We start from the raw sequence: 18,946 nt of genomic DNA on the forward strand, positions 1-18,946 counted from the left end.
AGGCAGAATATGATATAGTGTCTTAAATAAAGAAAGCATGCTCTCATTCTATGAGCTTTTCAATGCTGAGAAGAATTATTACATCTTAGAACATAACCACCAAACCTAATCAGTTTGAGAGGTGAAACCCTTCGGTTCAAAGATGGCAAGTCTTGTTAAAGTGGAACTTCTGTGTGCTACAATAAGTGGGAATTGCAATAAGAGAATTTTTTCACAACTGAAAGTATGGGGAAAAGATGGGATTTTAAAAATGATTCCATTAAAACTGCAATTGCGACTAAGCAAATTTCAAATAAACGGATACAACTATTAAGCCCCTTGAGCCTGTTCCACCATTCAGTTAGATCATGGCTAATCTGTACCTTAACTCCATTTATGGACCCAGCTTTGGTCCTTATCCCTTGAGACTATTACCCAACAAAAATCTATTCATCTCAGACTTGAAAATTTCAATTGACTCAATATCCATAGCCTTTGGAGGAGCAAGTTTTAGATTTCCATGATCTTTTGCATGAAAAAAGTCTCCAGATTTTAAATAGCTTATGTCCTAATATCAGGATTATGCTCCCTTGTTCGGGATGCCCCCACCAGAGAATTTAGTTTCTCTGTATCTACCCTAACCGATCCCTTCATCATTTTAAAGACCTTAACCTGTTAAACTCAAGACAATGCAAACCAAGTTTATGCTTCTCATAATTTAACCTTTATGCCTTAGTATCATTCTGGTTAATCTGCAACATACCCCTTTCAAGGCCTGTATAATCTTTCCTCAGATTCAATACCCAATAGCTACAGTCTGCACAAGGTTCTATTTAACTGAAGCATCACTTCCTCCCCTTTGCATTCCAGCCCTCTTTGAGATAAGAATCACCATTCCATTAGCCTTTTGATTCCTTTTTGTCCTGTGCACTGGCTTTTAGTGGATATCTAAGTACCTTTTACTCTTTTTACTCAGTTTCTTGCCATTAAGAAAATATTCTGATATGTTTTTCTCAGATCCAGTGGATAATTTCACTTTTTCCCACATAATACATGGAGTTTAATAGTTTGCCCATTCATTTAGTATGTTCAAGTTCTTTTGTAAATCTCTCCTCCCACCCATTCAACTTTGCCACACAACTAAGCTTCATCTGGAAACTTGGATATTTAACTGTCTATTTCTTCATATACTAAACAGCTTAGTTGTATTATGTATTTTCAAAATATATAGGACCAGAATTTCTCATCAAAATAACAGCAACCCTTATTGCGCTCACCGTTACAATAAAGTTGTTATGGAGATTATGAACATGTCCCAACTCATGAGGGGACATGTAAGGGATTTTTCTTTCCTCTATTTTTAATATTTTTAAAAGTTGAGGCCATCTCCCTGAGGCTGCACCCTTGACTTTAGGGATTCCCCCCCACCCGCACAGGGAGCACATAGCGCTTCCTGGTGGACGTCACACTGGGTGGGCCTTAATTGGCCTGCCCACATAAAATGGCAGTGCGGCCACGATCGCTGGTGGCAATCGGCTCCGCGTCCACCCGTGATTGGGTCAGGCCCGCCCACCCGATGAACGGAAAATTCAGCCCAGAAGTTCTTAAGAAAAACAGGGAGGCTAAGGGACAAGATTTTTTTTGTGAAGCTAACAGAGCTGCATAAAGCAACTTCAGGATTTTAATTTGCTCCTCGTCTGAACTTGCTGTATCATTTACCCATCAGTGACATTACAATTTTTAAAACCCTACATGAAACCTCATCCCGCCGCTGGATGAGGTTTCATGTTTTTTCTAGTTGCTGCCGGGATTAACCTTAAGGTTGGACGGGCAGGCCCTTTAATTGCTTAATTGATCCTGTCAATGGCCTCAAGTGGCCATTGACAGGTCGGCGGGCCCACAGCTGATTTTGTTGCGCCCCCGCCTTCCTGAAAATTTAAATGGGGCAGGGTGACGTCGGGGGTACCGCCCGACATCATCCCGCGTCATTTTACACATTGGTGAGCGGGCCCCGTCCCCCACTCACCACAGTAAAATTCTGCCCTCTGTATTTGTCCATTAAACTTGCCATAGAAAGTTAAGTCTTGTCATTACAGGTGTCAGTTAGGGCTTGTCCATTCAAATGTAAGTAAATTTTTAACAATGTGATAACTGTTAATGACTATCATTCACCCTCTTTGGAATTGAAAACTAACTAATCTCAGTATGAAGTCTTATTGCTTCAGGCTTTGAATGTTTCAGAATTTTTTTTTTTAAAATCACTTTTTTCTTAACCTTTCTGTTTTTCTCTTTCTTAATCCAGTCTTTTCATTCCTCTATTTATTTCTTTCTGTATCTGATTTGACATTGAATTCACTCCCTTTAATTCACTCTCCTTTTTATTCCTTCTGCTGTTTATTTTCCAATCCATAAATATAATTGGTTAAGGAAGTACCCTGTGGTTGTCCTTTTTACTTAGTTCCCAAAGGGCTGTTTTCTAATGTCTAATTAACAGCAAACACCATTTGATGCTCTGCTACATCATACATATTAACAGTTGCACAATTTGGAACTGATGGACGAAGGCTAAAGAGTTGCAGCATGCAACTACTTTTCTGGACATTGGGCTATACCCTGGAGCAAAAGTAATGGTGAGACTGCCAATCCTCATTATTATTAAACTGTAAGTCAGACAACAACTTCCTACAATTGCACATGCAGAACTAAACATATAAATCAAGAAGTTGCTGTCTGGTTTGCCCTACTTCGCCAGAAATTTTGCTGTACTGGTATCCTGCCGAGAAACCAGGTACTGAAACGTATGAAACAATGTGAAGTTGCTGTGCGTTACTTGATAGATACCCATTAAACTTGTCAGAAAAAGTTGGAGCTAGCCCAGTCCAGGGTAAGTAAATTTTTAACAGCATGATTGGTCTTAAGTATAGCTAAGCAACATCAATGGCACTGAAAGTTTACTTTTATAAGTATGGAGCTTCATTCCTTCTGCTTTTAATTATTGGATTTTTTTTAAAGAAGTTTAAAACATTTTTACTCTTTCTTTCTGTCTCTTTCATTTCTCTCTCAATCACATTTTTCTTTCCCTCACTTCATTTTTCTTTCTATACTTGAATTGACAGTAAATTAAATATTTTACCTGGTTTACACTACTTGGTTCAGACTCTGTATGGCTTAGTAAGGACTCTTCAATCTGATTAGTTAAGGTGCTTGGCAGGTTCCAAATCCACTGTAGGGGGTGCTGCACCAAATGGCTTTCTAATCACAGTTAAGTACCGGGGCAAAAGCTCATACAAAGTCTGTAACAAGTGTAAATGTAATGAACAGCTGGTGCCATTCATTCATCATTAACCAGAAAATCCAGCCCTTTGAACGTTGTGGCCTTCCTAGTAAAAGGCCACATAAGCCACTTTTGCGAATGCCAGAAGAACTTTACTTATGACACTGTCCAAACAATGTTGCCTTATTATTTGATCAAAATTAATAAGAATCAAAATTACGCAACAGCTTTTAATTTTTTATGATAATGCAAATCATGTTTATTCTGTACCTAGATTATCTTGGTCCTTCCATAACATGTTGATCTTTGTTGCAGCACTGCAATCACCAATTGAATACATGAAAAGAGAAAGTGGTAGCCATTCCTTCGCCAGAACACAAGCGAGCCGGATACCCCAGCCCAAAATCAGAGCACTGTCCTCTTCCCAAGTGGGGTCTGAAAAGCTGCCGAAATCATCGGCTCACAATCCATCATTACCAGCATTAAAGCTATCTACCTCCAATGGCACTACAAGCTTTGATGATGAACAGCAGTATGGAGACAATTACGAGCAAATCAAGGTACCTACACAAAAAAGTCCTTCAACCTTCTTCAATAATATGTGACTAACCAGAGGAGCTGGCACATCAATAGCTCAAGTTGCTTGGGCTCTTAACTTCCATAACTTATTCAGGATTGCGCAATGCTACTGTCTATTCGATCATTCCAGCAAACTAATCATTAGACTAATACTCTGAGGTAAAGGTGTGGACAGTATTTCCCACAAATGATCAAACATTCATAACAGTATAATCACTGATTTCTAGTGGGTGCTGCACTATCAGTAATATGCATGTCATTTTTGTAAGAAAATTTTTACAGGTAGTTATATAACAAATGCATGAAGTCACCATATAAGACAATCAAGACCTACTGCATTCTTGCTCAACTACACACATCCAAGATGTGCAATCTTTGCAAGTTGCAATCCATATCACCTTATCTCAAAATAATTTTTCCTGTTGATGGAATTAATTCTCATGCCTTCCATAAGATACATGGAGAGGAATCAAAATATATGGAAGTCTTTTATCAATGAAGCTTCTTTATGTATTTAACTGTTAACAGATATTACATTATTTGACTTGCTATGTTATTGACTGGATTCAATGGTAACACATTTTTTCAATAATGTACTTGTACAATTAAAATTGTTTGGTTTAAGTTATTCAATGGGTTTAACTGTGCTCAGAAAAGGTGTAATTTTACCTTCAATGCCTGTAGCATTGAGCCAATCACACAAATCACAAAGGAGGCAACCCCACAATCCTGCAGTCTTCCTTCATATGTAACTAATATTATGGAGCAAAGAAAATTAACTAATGCCTTCTAACACCAAGACATTAAGGTTACCAAGACATCTGGAGGTAAATATTCAGCACATTCATGGTGTAGAAATGGTGAGATTTTTTACTAACAATTTGGACTGTGATTGATGAGGTGCAATGCTGCCAAATCAGCTGATACAGGAGTTTTACATGTCTGGAAATGTTATGCAATAATTTCTGTAGTTTAATAATGTTTTTTACAACCTTTCTTTCCACATTTTTCTATACAAAAACCTGTGATTTGCCTCTTACTGCCTCTGAATCTATCAACCTAATGGAAGATTTTTGCACCTTAATTTACAGTCAGGGCACAACTTTCTCTATGGCATACCCCTCTAATACATTATCATTGAAGAGGACAGGGAGCACCATAGGATAAAGCAAAGGAGGATCAGCAGCATATACTTAGGCGATATTATGGCACATGTCATCACTGAAGTCTTCTCTTTGTGGATCACGGTGTACCACTGACAACACTGTCTTACCTCCTTCCCCTTCACTTTCAAATAAAGAGACATTTCCTCAAACTATTATGCATGATACTACCATATCACAACAGCCCTTTTTCCCCTTGCAGGACCATGCCAACCATCATCACCTCAGTGAAGACATCATGCCACATAAGTGCACACTGTCCTATATGATTCTGACCTGCATTAATAACGAAGTGTCATGTCAATGCATATTCCATTTTATTACCATAAATTTCAATGTGCACACAATCTACCTTTTTTAAAAACACTATACCACCCATGGGTGCCATATTTGCATTTTGCAACTATTTTTCTGCTTCTTCCAGGTGCTGTCTAAGAACTGGTTAGTTGGCTGCTCATGCTTCACAAAATGCTCATGGACTGAGAGAACTTGCCTCATGGAAGCTTGTTCCTGGCAAGGTGCCACTGCAAGCTGCAGCTAAGGGCATGACTCCTGGCAGCCTGCCTTCCACATTCTACTGGCATGGTGCTCTGAGGTGCAAAGCTGGAAACCTGGCATATGTGCTGTGTTAAATACCAGCCATTGCTTTAGACCACCGGCTTTAATGATGTCTGGTCTAGTACTAGCTATCAGATCCTTAGAACACTGACACAAAGCAGCTGCTAACTCTGGAAGCCATGATTAACACTGTAACTACATTCTGTCCCTACTACCTCCAGAGCTGCAGTAGGTGCTTCTTTTGAGATAGAGCACCAACTGATCACTGGTCACTTCTTAGCTAGGAGATCTGTTGCAGATTCCAGTAAAGGTGCCTGAAAGGAAGAAAAAGCACCCATGTAATTGCTACATGGACCCGAGAGTCTCAGCTGCCATGAATTGTCAGAGATTGACCTCAAAGCCTGCATTTAGGTAAGATATTGCTCAAACATTCATCTCAAGTGGGATCCATGAATTGAAAAGTCCATGACTCAAAGGCACCCTTTTACTCAGCCTCCACTGGGATGCTAGCACATCCATACCCAAATCTCTGGCTCCATCGTGCCCTGTGGATCACTCATTGCTGCATCCTTGCTATCACTATCTAATTATCCCTCGGTGAATGTCTTTTGAGCTGGTGCCTTGGAGAAAAGAAGCAAGTATGATTCAGATATTAAGTTGGAGAAGGCAGAGCAGAGGAAGATGGTACAGGACAAAGCAGCTGAAAGGCCTGATCTTCCTCTTCATTTTCATCATCATTTTCTTCCTATTGTGCTTCTATGTTACTGAGGTGGATTTGCAGGAAAGGTGAGTAGAAGGTAAGAATGGTGAGCTGCATGAAGTGCTTCTTTTGAGATAGAGCACCAAGTGATCACTGGCCACTTCTTAGCTAGGAGATCTGTTGCAGATTCCAACAAAGGTGCTTGAAAGGAAGAAAAAACACCCACGATATTGCTACATGGACCCGAGAGCCTCAGCTGCCACGAATTGTCAGAGATTGACCTCAAAGTTTGCATGTAGGTATGATATTGCTCAAACATTATTCACCTCAAGTATGATCCATTAATTGAGATCCATGAGCTGAATTACCCCTTCAGAATTAAAGGAACCGCAAAAGTGATTTAAAAGTTCTCTCTGTGTGGTGCTCCTGAAAGATGCCAAGACATTACTTCTACATATTGAGCCACTAAACTTGTGTCTGAAAGGTACTGCAGATCTCACCATTTTCCATGGCAAGACTGAGTGCCCATGGACTTATCCTCCAGAAGGTGAGAGGTTTAAAGGTAGAGATACCCCCTATGGTGATGAGCCTTTGTAGCCAATTTAAGACTGCAAGAGCATACAGTAAATGAGATTAAGGCTAACAGTTGAAGAATGCATGCAAAGCAGCATGGGAGAGTTCAAGTAGGAGACGTGGAGGTGGTAGACTATTAAAGTGGAAGACAGGACTTTTAGGTTGCACAGATAAGTAATTGATGTAAGGGGGCTATGTATATCTTCTGAGTAAAGTCTTGTGTAATTCTCTTGGATGTGGCCTTGCCCTCCAGCTCTCTGGGTACAGATGGTGCATGAGTGATCAAGTACTTGACTATTGTAAAAGTGAGGTTGAACTGTTCCTTTCTTACCTGTTTGTTCCTCAGTCTGATACTGGCGAGTATACAGCTATTAAAGGCTACACAGAAGTTTCCAAGAAGTTCAATTCTTTACACTCATTTTACATTGGTTTAACACCAATGACTGCACCTATAAGAATGTAAATCAACAGACCCAGGAAACCTGAGTGTAAATCTTGTGCAGGCCATGAGCATATGATTTTTTTAAAAAAGAAGGCAGCAGCAGGATAGATCGTTTCAGGAAAATTCTCACTCATTCTTCTTTGGGAATATGAAAAGGAGCTAGAACAATCAACTCTTTAAGTGAAATGGAAATTTTATAAACAAGTGTAACCTGCTGAAATGGTGTTTGTTTCAACAAGAAGATTAAAGCGATTAACATGGACACCCAAAATCAATCCACCAAATGTACAATATGACAATAAAATGGTAGAAACATGGCAACTCTTCATAATGCTGAACAACAGATTTTTTTTATTCATTCCTGGGAAGTGGGTGTCACTGGCTGGGCCAGACTTCATTGCCCATCCCTAATTGCCCTTGAGAAGATGGTGGTGAGCTGCCTTCTTGGACCACTGCAGGGCATCAGTGAACCAGATGGGTTTTTACAACAATAGTTTCATAGTCATCATTAATTTTAATTCCAGATTTATACTGAATTCAAATTCCACCATCTGCCGTCTCCCTATATCTCCCCACATTACCCTGGGTCTCTTGGTTACTAGTCCAATGACAATACCGCCTCCGCTCAAAATTTGTAGATAAGTGAAACAAATACAGGCCGGGATTTTCCTGCCCTGTTGTGGATGGGACCCGCTGCCGTCAGAAGTCCATTGGCTTGTGACAGGACCGTAAGATCCCGGCGGCGGGCGGATACGGAAAATCTCACCCTTAGTGTTGGCATCACAGGATAATTAGATGACTCAGTTAACTCAATACACCTGTATTGGGAATATTTTGTCTATGCACCACATTTAGTAAACCCCTTATAGATGGTTTTACCATTTCATATACAAATCACATGAAGGACATGTGTCCCCATTGTGTTCTACAACGCTACTTCAGTATCTCAGATCCAAACCAAGCTACCAGTAATGTTAGTGAGGACAAAAAGTAGACTTAAGCATTCTATTTCTCTCATTTTGTGGACTGATTTTTAAACCAGCTTTCCTGAAGATCGACATTAGAAAATCACAATCCTCTTCTAATCTCTGACAGGCTTTCGGAATGTGAATGCAGACAGTGAATTCTAATTGGATGCTGTTTGCTTTGCACAGAACAACGCTGCTGGATGCAATGGGACCTCTACCATGTTGGTCACTCAAGATTATGGTGCAGTGAAAGAGAATGAGATCTGCGTGTTTCAGGGAGAGGTGGTTCAGGTCCTTGCCATTAACCAACAAAACATGTTCCTCGTGTACCGGCCTGCAAATGAACACTCCCCCGCTGCTGAAGGGTGGATTCCAGGCTATATCCTGAGTTACACCAATGACTACTCCACAGGGACTGACGAAGGAAGCATCAAGTAAGTGCCAGGTGGCTGCCCTCGAAGCAGTGTGTGGATGTAAAGAAAAAGATGGCGGGTTTTCCCTCCTGAGTTTATCCACAAGGCTGTTGGAACAAACTTCAGAAGTACCCAGTGAATGCTGGATCTTCAACATAGAGGAGCCATGTCTGGCAGCTCCATTTTTCTGTTAATATTTGTAATACAAGTGAAAAATATGCAGTTATGGCATGTTTTCCTTTTAACACTCACTACAATAATGTGGAAATGACTGGACTGAAAGTATATTTATGTTGTGTTACTAATATGTTTGTTTTGACTTTTATAATCATTTGGCATCAGGCCTAATGCTGAACTGAGGCCTAATTCCTCCAGATGGAGAGATTTTTTTGTTGTCTATGGCAATTTGTACAGCATGTATTTTTTTTCAAAATTTTCTTTTTGTTTCAAAGTTATTGACAGTATATTGTAAAAAAACTACTTTTTTTGTTTTGCCAGGACTCCTCCTAATACATTCCTGTACAAAAATATTTTGCACTATTTAATATGCCCATATAAATAAAGTCAGGTTGTGCAATATAGTCAGAATGCTATTCGTTGTACCTGTAATGTAACTAATAATAAATGTATTTTAAGTATGTAAAATAAGTCTTGAATATGAGCATGTTTTAATTAAGTAAGATGGTAAAAACTGTTCTGCTAAATTCTAAAGTGCATTGATTAGAGGTGCAACATTTGTACAGACTTGTAATTGTTACACCCTAAAGCACGCATTCCTTGAACTGATAATGTTTAGGGTTTACTTGCACACTTTGCCTACTTTTAGCTTCAGATTTTATCACAGGTGGCCAATAATCAGTATCACATTTTAACCATTGATTTTGGTGAAACATTCTTCTCTTTCTACCAACACCTTCTGCCATTTTCAGCCTGTATACTTCATAATCTCATAGGATGTTAAATGTGCATTAGTGTTGAAGGAAATGCAAATGACAAGCTCAAATCCTGTGAGATTATGTGATGTTCAGCAGAAAAGCAGTGAAAATTTCCTACTCTTGGGAAATTGTTTGTCACTAAACCTGTTATTTTTTTGCCAATGGAAATAAGACATCTTGGTTGATTTTGTTTTGAGAGCATACTATGTTTGTTTTTTTCTGGGTTTTTTGCTGCTGACGGCTGCCAGAACTTTGTGAATGAAAGGGATTGTTTTTGGCCCCATATCCATCAGAAGCCTAAGATATTCAAGTTATTTGGTGCATTTTTTGGTACAACAGGAAGTCATGTTCTTGGCATACATCACTGCATTTGAGAAAACGTGGAGAAAAGGAGAGCAGTGGGAAAAATGAAGGGAGGTTTGACAATGATGCTCGTAAATCCAAGGATATTCTGACCAACAAAGCCTCTGTTGATGTGAGTAAGTCAACATTTAGGAGCTGTGTTGATACAGTAAAGGTCTAGTCACAAGGTACTATGCTTCACTATTGCAAAAGAATCAAAATGGTTAATGCACACAAGCTATCTCAACAACTTTGTATTGCCTAAAGTGGTGTGAGTTTTTTATTATCTCTAAATTACAGATTTGTTTTGATGCAAATGGATGAGATTCATAGCATTAACCATTCACTGGTACAGAGGTTATCATAGCTGAAAACTATTGAACAGCACTGTTATTGTGGTGAAAATATAGAAAATTTCACATCAGATTCACTGGACTTAAAAAGGTTCCTGAGTAAATGTAAACCTTGCCACTTGACCTTTAAACAACAGCCTACTTCAGCAGCCCACTATTAACACTTATACCTTTGGAACTAACATTATCAGAAACAAACACATCAATTTTAGCAGGAAAAATGCTGCTGATTTGTTGTCACTAAATGAACTCCTGTTTATCACAGATTGTGGGTGTGTCTGAGGTTCTGAGAACACAGTGTACCATAATTCTTTTGCTGCAATTGTGAATAAATTAATTTTTTAACAACGCTGTTGTCTGTTATCTTACTATGTGTAAAGTGTGAACTCACTCAAGGCATGAAACAATGTTTGCTTGGACAGCTGAAGTTATTTTCCAGGTCCATCTCTCAGAGTGAACTTGAAAAAAATCTCTTAAGTCATTTCTAATTTTTCTACAGTTAAATTTCCCTCAATAACTTCTTTAAAGTTGTACTATTTTTAAACATCAATTAAAATGCATCCCTCTCACTGTAAAGCAGACTGCAGTCGCCCACCCCGAAACACACAGTCTCCACCCCCAGACCTCTTGTACCACTGCTCCAGAACAAACTAGGAACTTCCATAGTGATCCACTGTGATTGAGCTTTAATCTTCATTGTCGTGCATTAAGTCAGATTATTTCCATGTGGAAAACATGGACATCTACTTTTGGCAACTTGAGTACAGTCTCATAAAGGGCTCAGTGCATCGTGCCATATGCTAGTGCATATTTTTCTAAATTCCTGTTGTTAAATTGTGTGTTGCAGAATTTGAGAAAGTGTGAAACTAGAGTAAGCTTTCTCATTAACTTCAATTCTTGAATAGATGTATTTTGATGTCAAGCTTTTGTAAGTCTGATGCGTCTCATAAAAGAGATTAATGATTTCAATTATTGATGTGCTAGACATATTTTTGGTCAAGAATTGCATTTCAAAGTTAAATGTAACCGACCACTCTCCTAATTCTAACTTTGCTCTTTTTTCCCTCATGCTGCACTAAAGGAGTCTAACAGTTCTGAGGAATCCGAATGTGATGACCTTGACCCTAAAACTAGTATGGAGGTAGTAACAACTGCTTTGCATGTGATATTCAAACGAGTCGGCTGGTTAAGTATTGGTGATAAAAGACACTGATGATCAAGCCTCAATTTGCTTTTTCTTCTTTAAGTTGGGGATTTTTGTTATTGACTTTAATTTTTTTGCTTGTAGAATTGTATGAGTGTGCTATAAAGAATTGTAAAAGCCTCAATGGTGCACTGTTGATTTCAGCCAGACCAATAGGTCAGACACTAAAAGGAGATGAGCTGCTTGGCCTTTTGGAGGAAGTTAGAAAAATGATTGAGTTTCCACCACCTCCAAACGCACTTCAGCCTATCACTCAGCAACTGGCCACAGTATATCAATGAAAGATTCTGAACGTATCTGATATTGTCCATTAGTTTTCTCAGTTGTAGAGAAGATGGGCATTATTACCAATCCATCATCTCAATCAAGAAGAACTCTGCTCAGGAGGCTATGCATTAAGAAAAACAGTTTAAGCCTCGCGTCTCAGTCCTCTTACAGATTTGTTAAATTTGCTCAATATTGGCTTGGGCAAGAATACAAGACAAATAGTTCATTCTGCAACTGTCTGTTTTTGATACGGGTATATTCCAGCTGGGTGTCCAGAGTAATGGTGTTGTAATAACGTAGCTTACCTACATTGGCAATATTTTGACTATATTTATTAAAAACCACCAGTATGTAATTTAATTGAAATTACTTTAAATTTGGTGACATTTTGTCCTGGAAAATGGAAAATATATGTAAGAACCTGTATTGATATTCATATTTTAGTGCAAGAGTAATCATTTTACTAAAACTGTTACGATTAAATACTATGCAAACATTCTACAGCTGATTTAAATCTGCCAATGACATCCTTATTCCACCTCACCCTCCATCCCCACCCCCAAGGCCTTTGTGGTCTCCCATTGATGTAAATTCCATCTCCACATACTCAAGGCTGAAAATTTTAGGCTCTGTCACAACTGATACAAGTCTGTCCTCATCAGTTGACATGACCACTCAAAAGAATACCATGGCCTCGAAATTGGATCATGCCTGAATTGGGCTGTGATTCCACTCCAGTGCCAGCAGCTAAAGAGGCTGGTAGCAGGGCCACATCAAATTGGTCCCCCAGCATCACTTGGATGTTACTGCCGAGCTGTGGACACCATTTCTAGTTCCAGAGGCAACCCAGAGTCACGCTCGTGGTGGCAGGGGAAGCAAAATCAACGAGCTTAGATAAAGCCTGAGGTCTGCAGGATGGTAAATAAAAAAGAACTTAAAACTGTTGGTTGGAAGCCTCCAGTAGTTCCTTTTAAATGATCCCTGATTTAGCTGCTGAGCACCTAAAGAAACTGGCTCGTCGGGACCTGGAAAAATTTATTAATTTTGCTTCCAATCTCCACCCCTCCATCATTTTCACTTGGTCCATCTCTGACACTTCCCTTCCCTTCCTAGACTGCTCTATCTCAATTTCTGGTGATAGAATGTCCACCAATATCCATTACAAGCCTACCGACTCCCACAGCTACCTCGACTACAGCTTCTCACACCCCGCTTCCTGCAAGGACTCCATCCCATTCTCTCAGTTCTTTCGCCCCCATCGCATCTGTTCTGATGATGCTACCTTCAAAAACAGTTCCTCTGACATGTCCTCCTTCTTCCTTAACCGAGGTTTTCCACCCACGGTCGTTGACAGGGCCCTCAACCATGTCTGGCCCATTTCCCACGCATCCGCCTTCACGCCTTCTCCTCCCTCCCAGAAACATGATAGGGTCTCCCTTGTCCTCACTTATCACCCCACTAGCCTCCGCATTCAAAGGATCATCCTCTGTCTTTTCCACCAACTCCAGCATAATGCCACCACCAAACACATCTTCCCTTCACCCCCCCGGCGGCATTCCGTAGGGATCATTCCCTCCGGGACACCCTGCTCCAATCCTCCATCACCCCCTGCTCCTCAACCCCCACCTATGGCACCTCCACTTGCATACGCAAAAGATGCAACACCTGCCCCTTCACTTCCTCTCTCCTCACCATCCAAGGGCCCCAAACACTCCTTTCAAGTGAAGCAGCTTTTCACTTGCATTTCCCCCAACTTAGTCTACTGCATTCGTTGCTCCCAATGCAGTCTCCTCTACATTGGAGAGACAAACGCAAATTGGGCGACCGCTTTGCAGAACACCTGCGGTCTGTCCACAAGAGTGACCCAATCCTTCCTGTCGCTCGCCTTTTTAACACTCCACCCTGCTCTCTTGCCCACATGTCTGTCCTTGGCTTGCTGCATCGTTCCAGTGAAGCTCAACGCAAACTGGAGGAACAGCACCTCATCTTCCGACTAGGCACTTTACAGCCTTCCGGACTGAATATTGAATTCAACAACTTTAGATCTTGAACTCCCTCCTCCATCCCCACCCCATTTGCGTTTCTTCCCCCTCCCTTTTGTTTTTTTCAATAATTTATATAGATTTTTCTTTTCCCACCTATTTCCATTATTTTTAAAATCTATACCTTTTATGCCCTGTTAGTCTTATTCCACCCCACCCCCACTAGAGCTGTACCTTGTGTGTCCTGCCATCCATTCTTAATTAGCACATTCATTTAGATAATATCACCACCTTCAACACCTCTTTGTTCTTTTGTCTATGACATCTTTTGATTATCTGCTCCTATCACTGCTTGCTTGTCCCTACAACCACCCCACCCCCCCACTCCTCTCCCTCCCACCACCTTAAACCAATTTATATTTCACCCCTCTCCTAATTTTACTCAGTTCTGTTGAAGGGTCATGAGGACTCGAAACGTCAACTTTTTTCTTCTCCGCCGATGCTGCCAGACCTGCTGAGTTTTTCTAGGTAATTCTGTTTTTGTTTTGGATTTCCAGCATCCACAGTTTTTTTTTTAATAAAGAAACTGGATATTGCACAAACTGCACATAAATGGGGTCATTTGCTATCCAGTTTAGTAAAGGGGCCTGAAGCAGGCATGATGCCCTCAATCTGCAAATCCAGTGGACCTGCCACCTCAGTATCAGGTGCAGGCCCTGGATAACTTCTGAGCATTTTTAATCAGTATGGCAGATGGTGCACTTCCGGTACAATATGAGCGCATGCATGCCATATTGGACTCATAGGCCATTTTAGGTTTTAAACCCATGTGGCTGAATTCTTCTACCCTTGGCAATTCCAGACTTTTCTTAATGACAGGTGCTGCAAATTGTCCAACCACTTCCTCGCCAACTCTCACCAGATTCATATTCTCCACACCATGTCAAAACTATCCATGTAAAAATCACTAATAACATCCTCTATGATTGCAACCCTGATGCACTGCCCTTTCTTGACCATGATGGTTTTTGACACAGTAACTCACTTCATCACCTTTTGTGGCACTGCTCACCCCTGGTTCTAATCCAAAAGACAATGAAACATATTATCTGATCAGTCATTCAATTTGCAAAATTATGGTTCCTTGACAGCCACAATGGCCTAAATAATATCAGTAACTGCAATTCAAAATAATCCATTGATTATTGAGTACTCATAGATTTTCCAAGGATGTGAAGAGGTATTATGCAAAAGCAAATTCACTCTTTTTCTTTAATGCCCCAATGGAACTGTCATAACTCCAGCAATAACTACTGCTCTAGCCTCTGCCAGGCTGAACCATATGGTGCAGAGTCTCCATGCCCCATTCAATTCTGAGTTTCAAATCCCATATCCCATCCATCACCAAGTCAGTATATATTGGAGACATTGGCTGGGATTTTACGGGGTCTCAGGGAGTGGCTGAGAGGCAGAGGAGTGAAAAGTCAGGTGGGATGGCAGGAGGAGATGTGCCCGTTGCCTTCCTGCCACCGCTATCATTTTGGATGGTGGTGGATGGCCCTCCCATCCTAAGGTCAATTCAGGTCCTTAAATAGCCAACTAAGACTACATAAAGGCTTCTTCATGCCGCCACTGGTATTTTAGCAGCAGTGGGCGGGGGGATGGGAGGGGGTGGGGGTGGGGGTGGGGGTGGGGGGTGGGGGGTAGAGGAGGGCTGCCCTTTGTCATGTGGGCAGACTGCCTTGCAGGCTCAGGGAGTGGGGGCCCTCCTGATCGGACACCCTGTGATCCACAGAGGAAAACCTGACAGCAAGGGGCAACCCCTTGGCAGCAGTCCCATGGCCTTACTAATGACCCCCTCACTCAGCTGGGTTCTGCGGCTCTTCTATCAATGCTGCTGCTGCAGGGTTGCAGTCCTAGCAGTAGCCATCATTCCCAGTGACGCTATTGGGGTTGAAGAGCTGCCGACCTCCAATTTGCCAACAGCTCTTGGGAGGTGGGATCTCGCCCTTAAAGGAGCAGGAGCTCTGACAACAGGCCTTTATAAAATTGGGTCAGGGCTCCCCTAACCAGCCGAGATGGACTTGGCCCCAACTTTCAGGCCAGTAGACAAGGCCACTACTGCCCTGTAAATTCCTAGCCATTGCCTGCATTTGCCCCATTTCATCTCCTTCATTACTGGAAACCTTACTGCATTACTCAAGATTCAACTTAATTTATTACTTTTTAATACCTATTCTGAAACTCTTAAACAAAATTTTTCCAACTGCACCCTTGACTCTCACCCATCACCCTCAACTCCACTGAAACTCTGTCCTTCAAACCATTGAATTGAAAATTCATGTTCTCAATTTCCACCAACGCCCACCCCATTTCTGCAATACCTGCCACTCAGCCTCCCAACACTCGTTTTACTGTCTTCAACATCAAAATTGCCGTGAAGTCCTAGTAAACCACCCCCCCCACCACACACACACTCACCCCCCCAACCCTCTCCCTACCTCTGGTGTCAATTTTGGTGATAGAACGTTGTCCCAACTCTTTGACACTACCTTAATACTGTTTTTAGACTTTCCTGTAGGTTTTTAAAATTTCTTCAAAACTTATGTTTCTGACTGTTTTTAGCCCACTCTTCTATATCCTATACTATTCATTCCATCTTTCTGAGCCTCAAGATGTTTTATTACTTTAAAGATTTGAAGCCATGCAAATTATATTTATATATCTAACCAATTGTATGCTTTCTGATATTAAATATAATTTAAAATGTGAGTGTGTTGAGGCAGGTCTTGAGTTAGCCTGGTTTTTCTGGTTTTCTTCATTTCACTAATGACTTGAAGGGATATGTCCAGCATGTTTCCAGATTGACTAAATGTATAGCATTGCATAGACATAATGTCACAAGATATCAGTAAAACATTATGGTATGATTTTTTTTTTACACAAAGCCAATTTTACCTTTGGGGGAAATCATTCAGCAGTGCCATGTTGTTTTTACAAACTTGGGTTGTGTCTCAAGAAATCATTCTGCATAAGAAAACACCAGAGTGAAGTACCACTGGTTACTGGTTGTGGATGTGATTTAGGTTGAGATTAAGAGTACCACACAGCTCTGGAAAACCAGGTTCATCTGCAAAGAAAATTTGCCAGGATCTATCCAATTTTGCAGACTTTCATGGCCTTCTGTTACGTGTTAGCCTTGGCTGCCTCTGATTTAGGAAGTTGTGGGTTCAAGTCGCACTCGAGAGATCTGAAGGGAGAAATTGAGTTGCCCCAGCTTGGCATGAACTGGGCACAGACAACGATCCCTGCATGCTGAGGTCTGAAGTCCAAATGGACCTCAGAAAGCCTCCCATTCAGCTCAAAGGTGAAGCTACATTGAATGTAGAGCCACTTTGGGAAAGGAATTTGGAGAAGTGGTCACGAAGGAGCTGATCAGGAACCAGCAGTGGGATGTTTTGCCCTGCAATCCGTCCCTTTTGTCTGTTTTCAGTGGAGAAATTGGGGCAAGGACGACCGATTTCTCCTCACTCTAGTTATTTGTCGCATTGCTGTTTGTGGGTCCTTGCTGTGCCCAAATTGGCTACTTACGACCCTTTGAAAGTGTTTAATTAACTGTGATGTGCTTTAGGACATCCTGAGGTCAATAATAAAATTCACCAGAGATAAAAACAAAAAACTGCGGATGCTGGAAATCCAGAACAAAAACAGAAATACCTGGAAAAACTCAGCGGGTCTGGCAGCATTGGCGGAGAAGAGCAAAGTTGACATTTTGAGTCCTCATGACCCTTCAACAGAAGGGTTCTGCTGAAGGGTCATGAGGACTCGAAACATCAACTTTGCTCTTCTCCACTGATGCTGCCAGACCTGCTGAGTTTTTGCAGGTATTTCTGTTTTTGTTTTTAATAAAATTCACCAGTTGGCTTGGTATGTGATAAATTATGCAATAGTGCCACCTTGTGTTTTTCATATGGAAACCTCAATGCACAGTGATATAATTTATTTAAGGGTAGATATTCTCTGTCTCCTGCTGCCACTGCCACTGTCAGAGGCGCACCAGAGGGCAGGAGCTAGGTGCAGTTCCTCAGAATGGTGGGAAATAGATACTGGTGTCCTAAAGGATTCTGTTCTAAGATGACTTCAGTTCAGTATCAATGATTTTCATATATGGCTAGAGGGAGTAGTGTCCAAATTTGCAGACAAAGTTAGGCAGAGTAGGTGAGGACAAAAGGAAACTGCAAGAATATATTGAGAAGGTGACAAAATTAGCAAAAATAGGGACAGGTAGATTTCAGCAACTAATATGAGGTGGAACATTTTGGCTAAAAGTTATTTTTGAATTGGAGAAAGTTGAGTGAGGTGGAAGAGCAGAGGCATTTTTGAGTTCAGGTTCATAAGACATTATAAGTGAAATCTCAATAGATAAGGCCATTAAAACAAAAACTAGTTGATACAGGGGATGATTTTTGACAACTCTTTCTTGTGCCAAAGAACTTTCAAGGTGACCAAGATGCGTTCTTGAGCTGAAAAGCTATTTTAGCACATTTTTAGTGCAATTACCATCTTGTTAAAGGAATGGAGCTTGAGCTAAGAACGGCCCCCTGGAGGATTATTAAGGGGCTGATGGCCACTTAAATTGCCTGCTAATACTCATTAATGAGGCTGCATGGCATTTTGGTGGATAGTGCTTGACGCAACACCCCCTCCTTACAGTGACTAGCTAATTGAGAGTAAACAAGTTGTTGCTGACGATTTTGAGCTCTATTTAAAGGTACATCATCTTTCAATGTTTACTTGCTCCTGGAGGTTTGAAGAAGATATTGAAACACATCAGTAGATCTCAGAGGAAACTTTGTCAAGACTCTGTCAATACTTATTCTGGATTTTTTTTGAGGGCTTCATCTAAAATAGCAACTGTTGTGCTTCTGTACTTTATTGGGCACCTTAAGGATCACCAGGAGAAAGGAAATGCTCGCTCATGGGCATCTTGCTAGGATCCCCATTGGCCTATAGAGGGAATTCTGAGGAGTAGATCAGGCCAGGCAGAGCAGCAGTAGCTGCCACAGGAGAGAGGGACAGAAGGATGAGGTAGACTCCTTCCCCAAGTCCGAGAACTTGTACGCCCACCTACTTGGTCTGTGAGCCATCCTGAACCCTGCTCTGTGTGCCAGCTAGCACACACCTTCAGTGAAAGTAGGTGTGTGGAGCCCACAA

At 41.0% G+C, this 18,946-nt stretch overlaps 1 protein-coding gene across 2 annotated transcripts in view; it reads left to right on the plus strand.

Annotated features, from left to right (window-relative positions):
* Window positions 1-18,946, plus strand: part of kalrna (kalirin RhoGEF kinase a) — a 1,007,899-nt gene that overhangs the window by 941,995 nt on the left and 46,958 nt on the right. For both annotated transcript variants that reach the window (XM_041200492.1, XM_041200491.1), the window contains 4 exons: window positions 3,569-3,813; window positions 8,423-8,670; window positions 9,924-10,059; window positions 11,361-11,420. In XM_041200492.1, coding sequence (XP_041056426.1) covers window positions 3,569-3,813; window positions 8,423-8,670; window positions 9,924-10,059; window positions 11,361-11,420 — 689 coding nt within the window. The remainder of the gene's footprint in view (window positions 1-3,568; window positions 3,814-8,422; window positions 8,671-9,923; window positions 10,060-11,360; window positions 11,421-18,946) is intronic.

Source organism: Carcharodon carcharias, chromosome 12 (assembly GCF_017639515.1).
Source record: "Carcharodon carcharias isolate sCarCar2 chromosome 12, sCarCar2.pri, whole genome shotgun sequence".
Taxonomy (NCBI): domain Eukaryota; kingdom Metazoa; phylum Chordata; class Chondrichthyes; order Lamniformes; family Lamnidae; genus Carcharodon; species Carcharodon carcharias.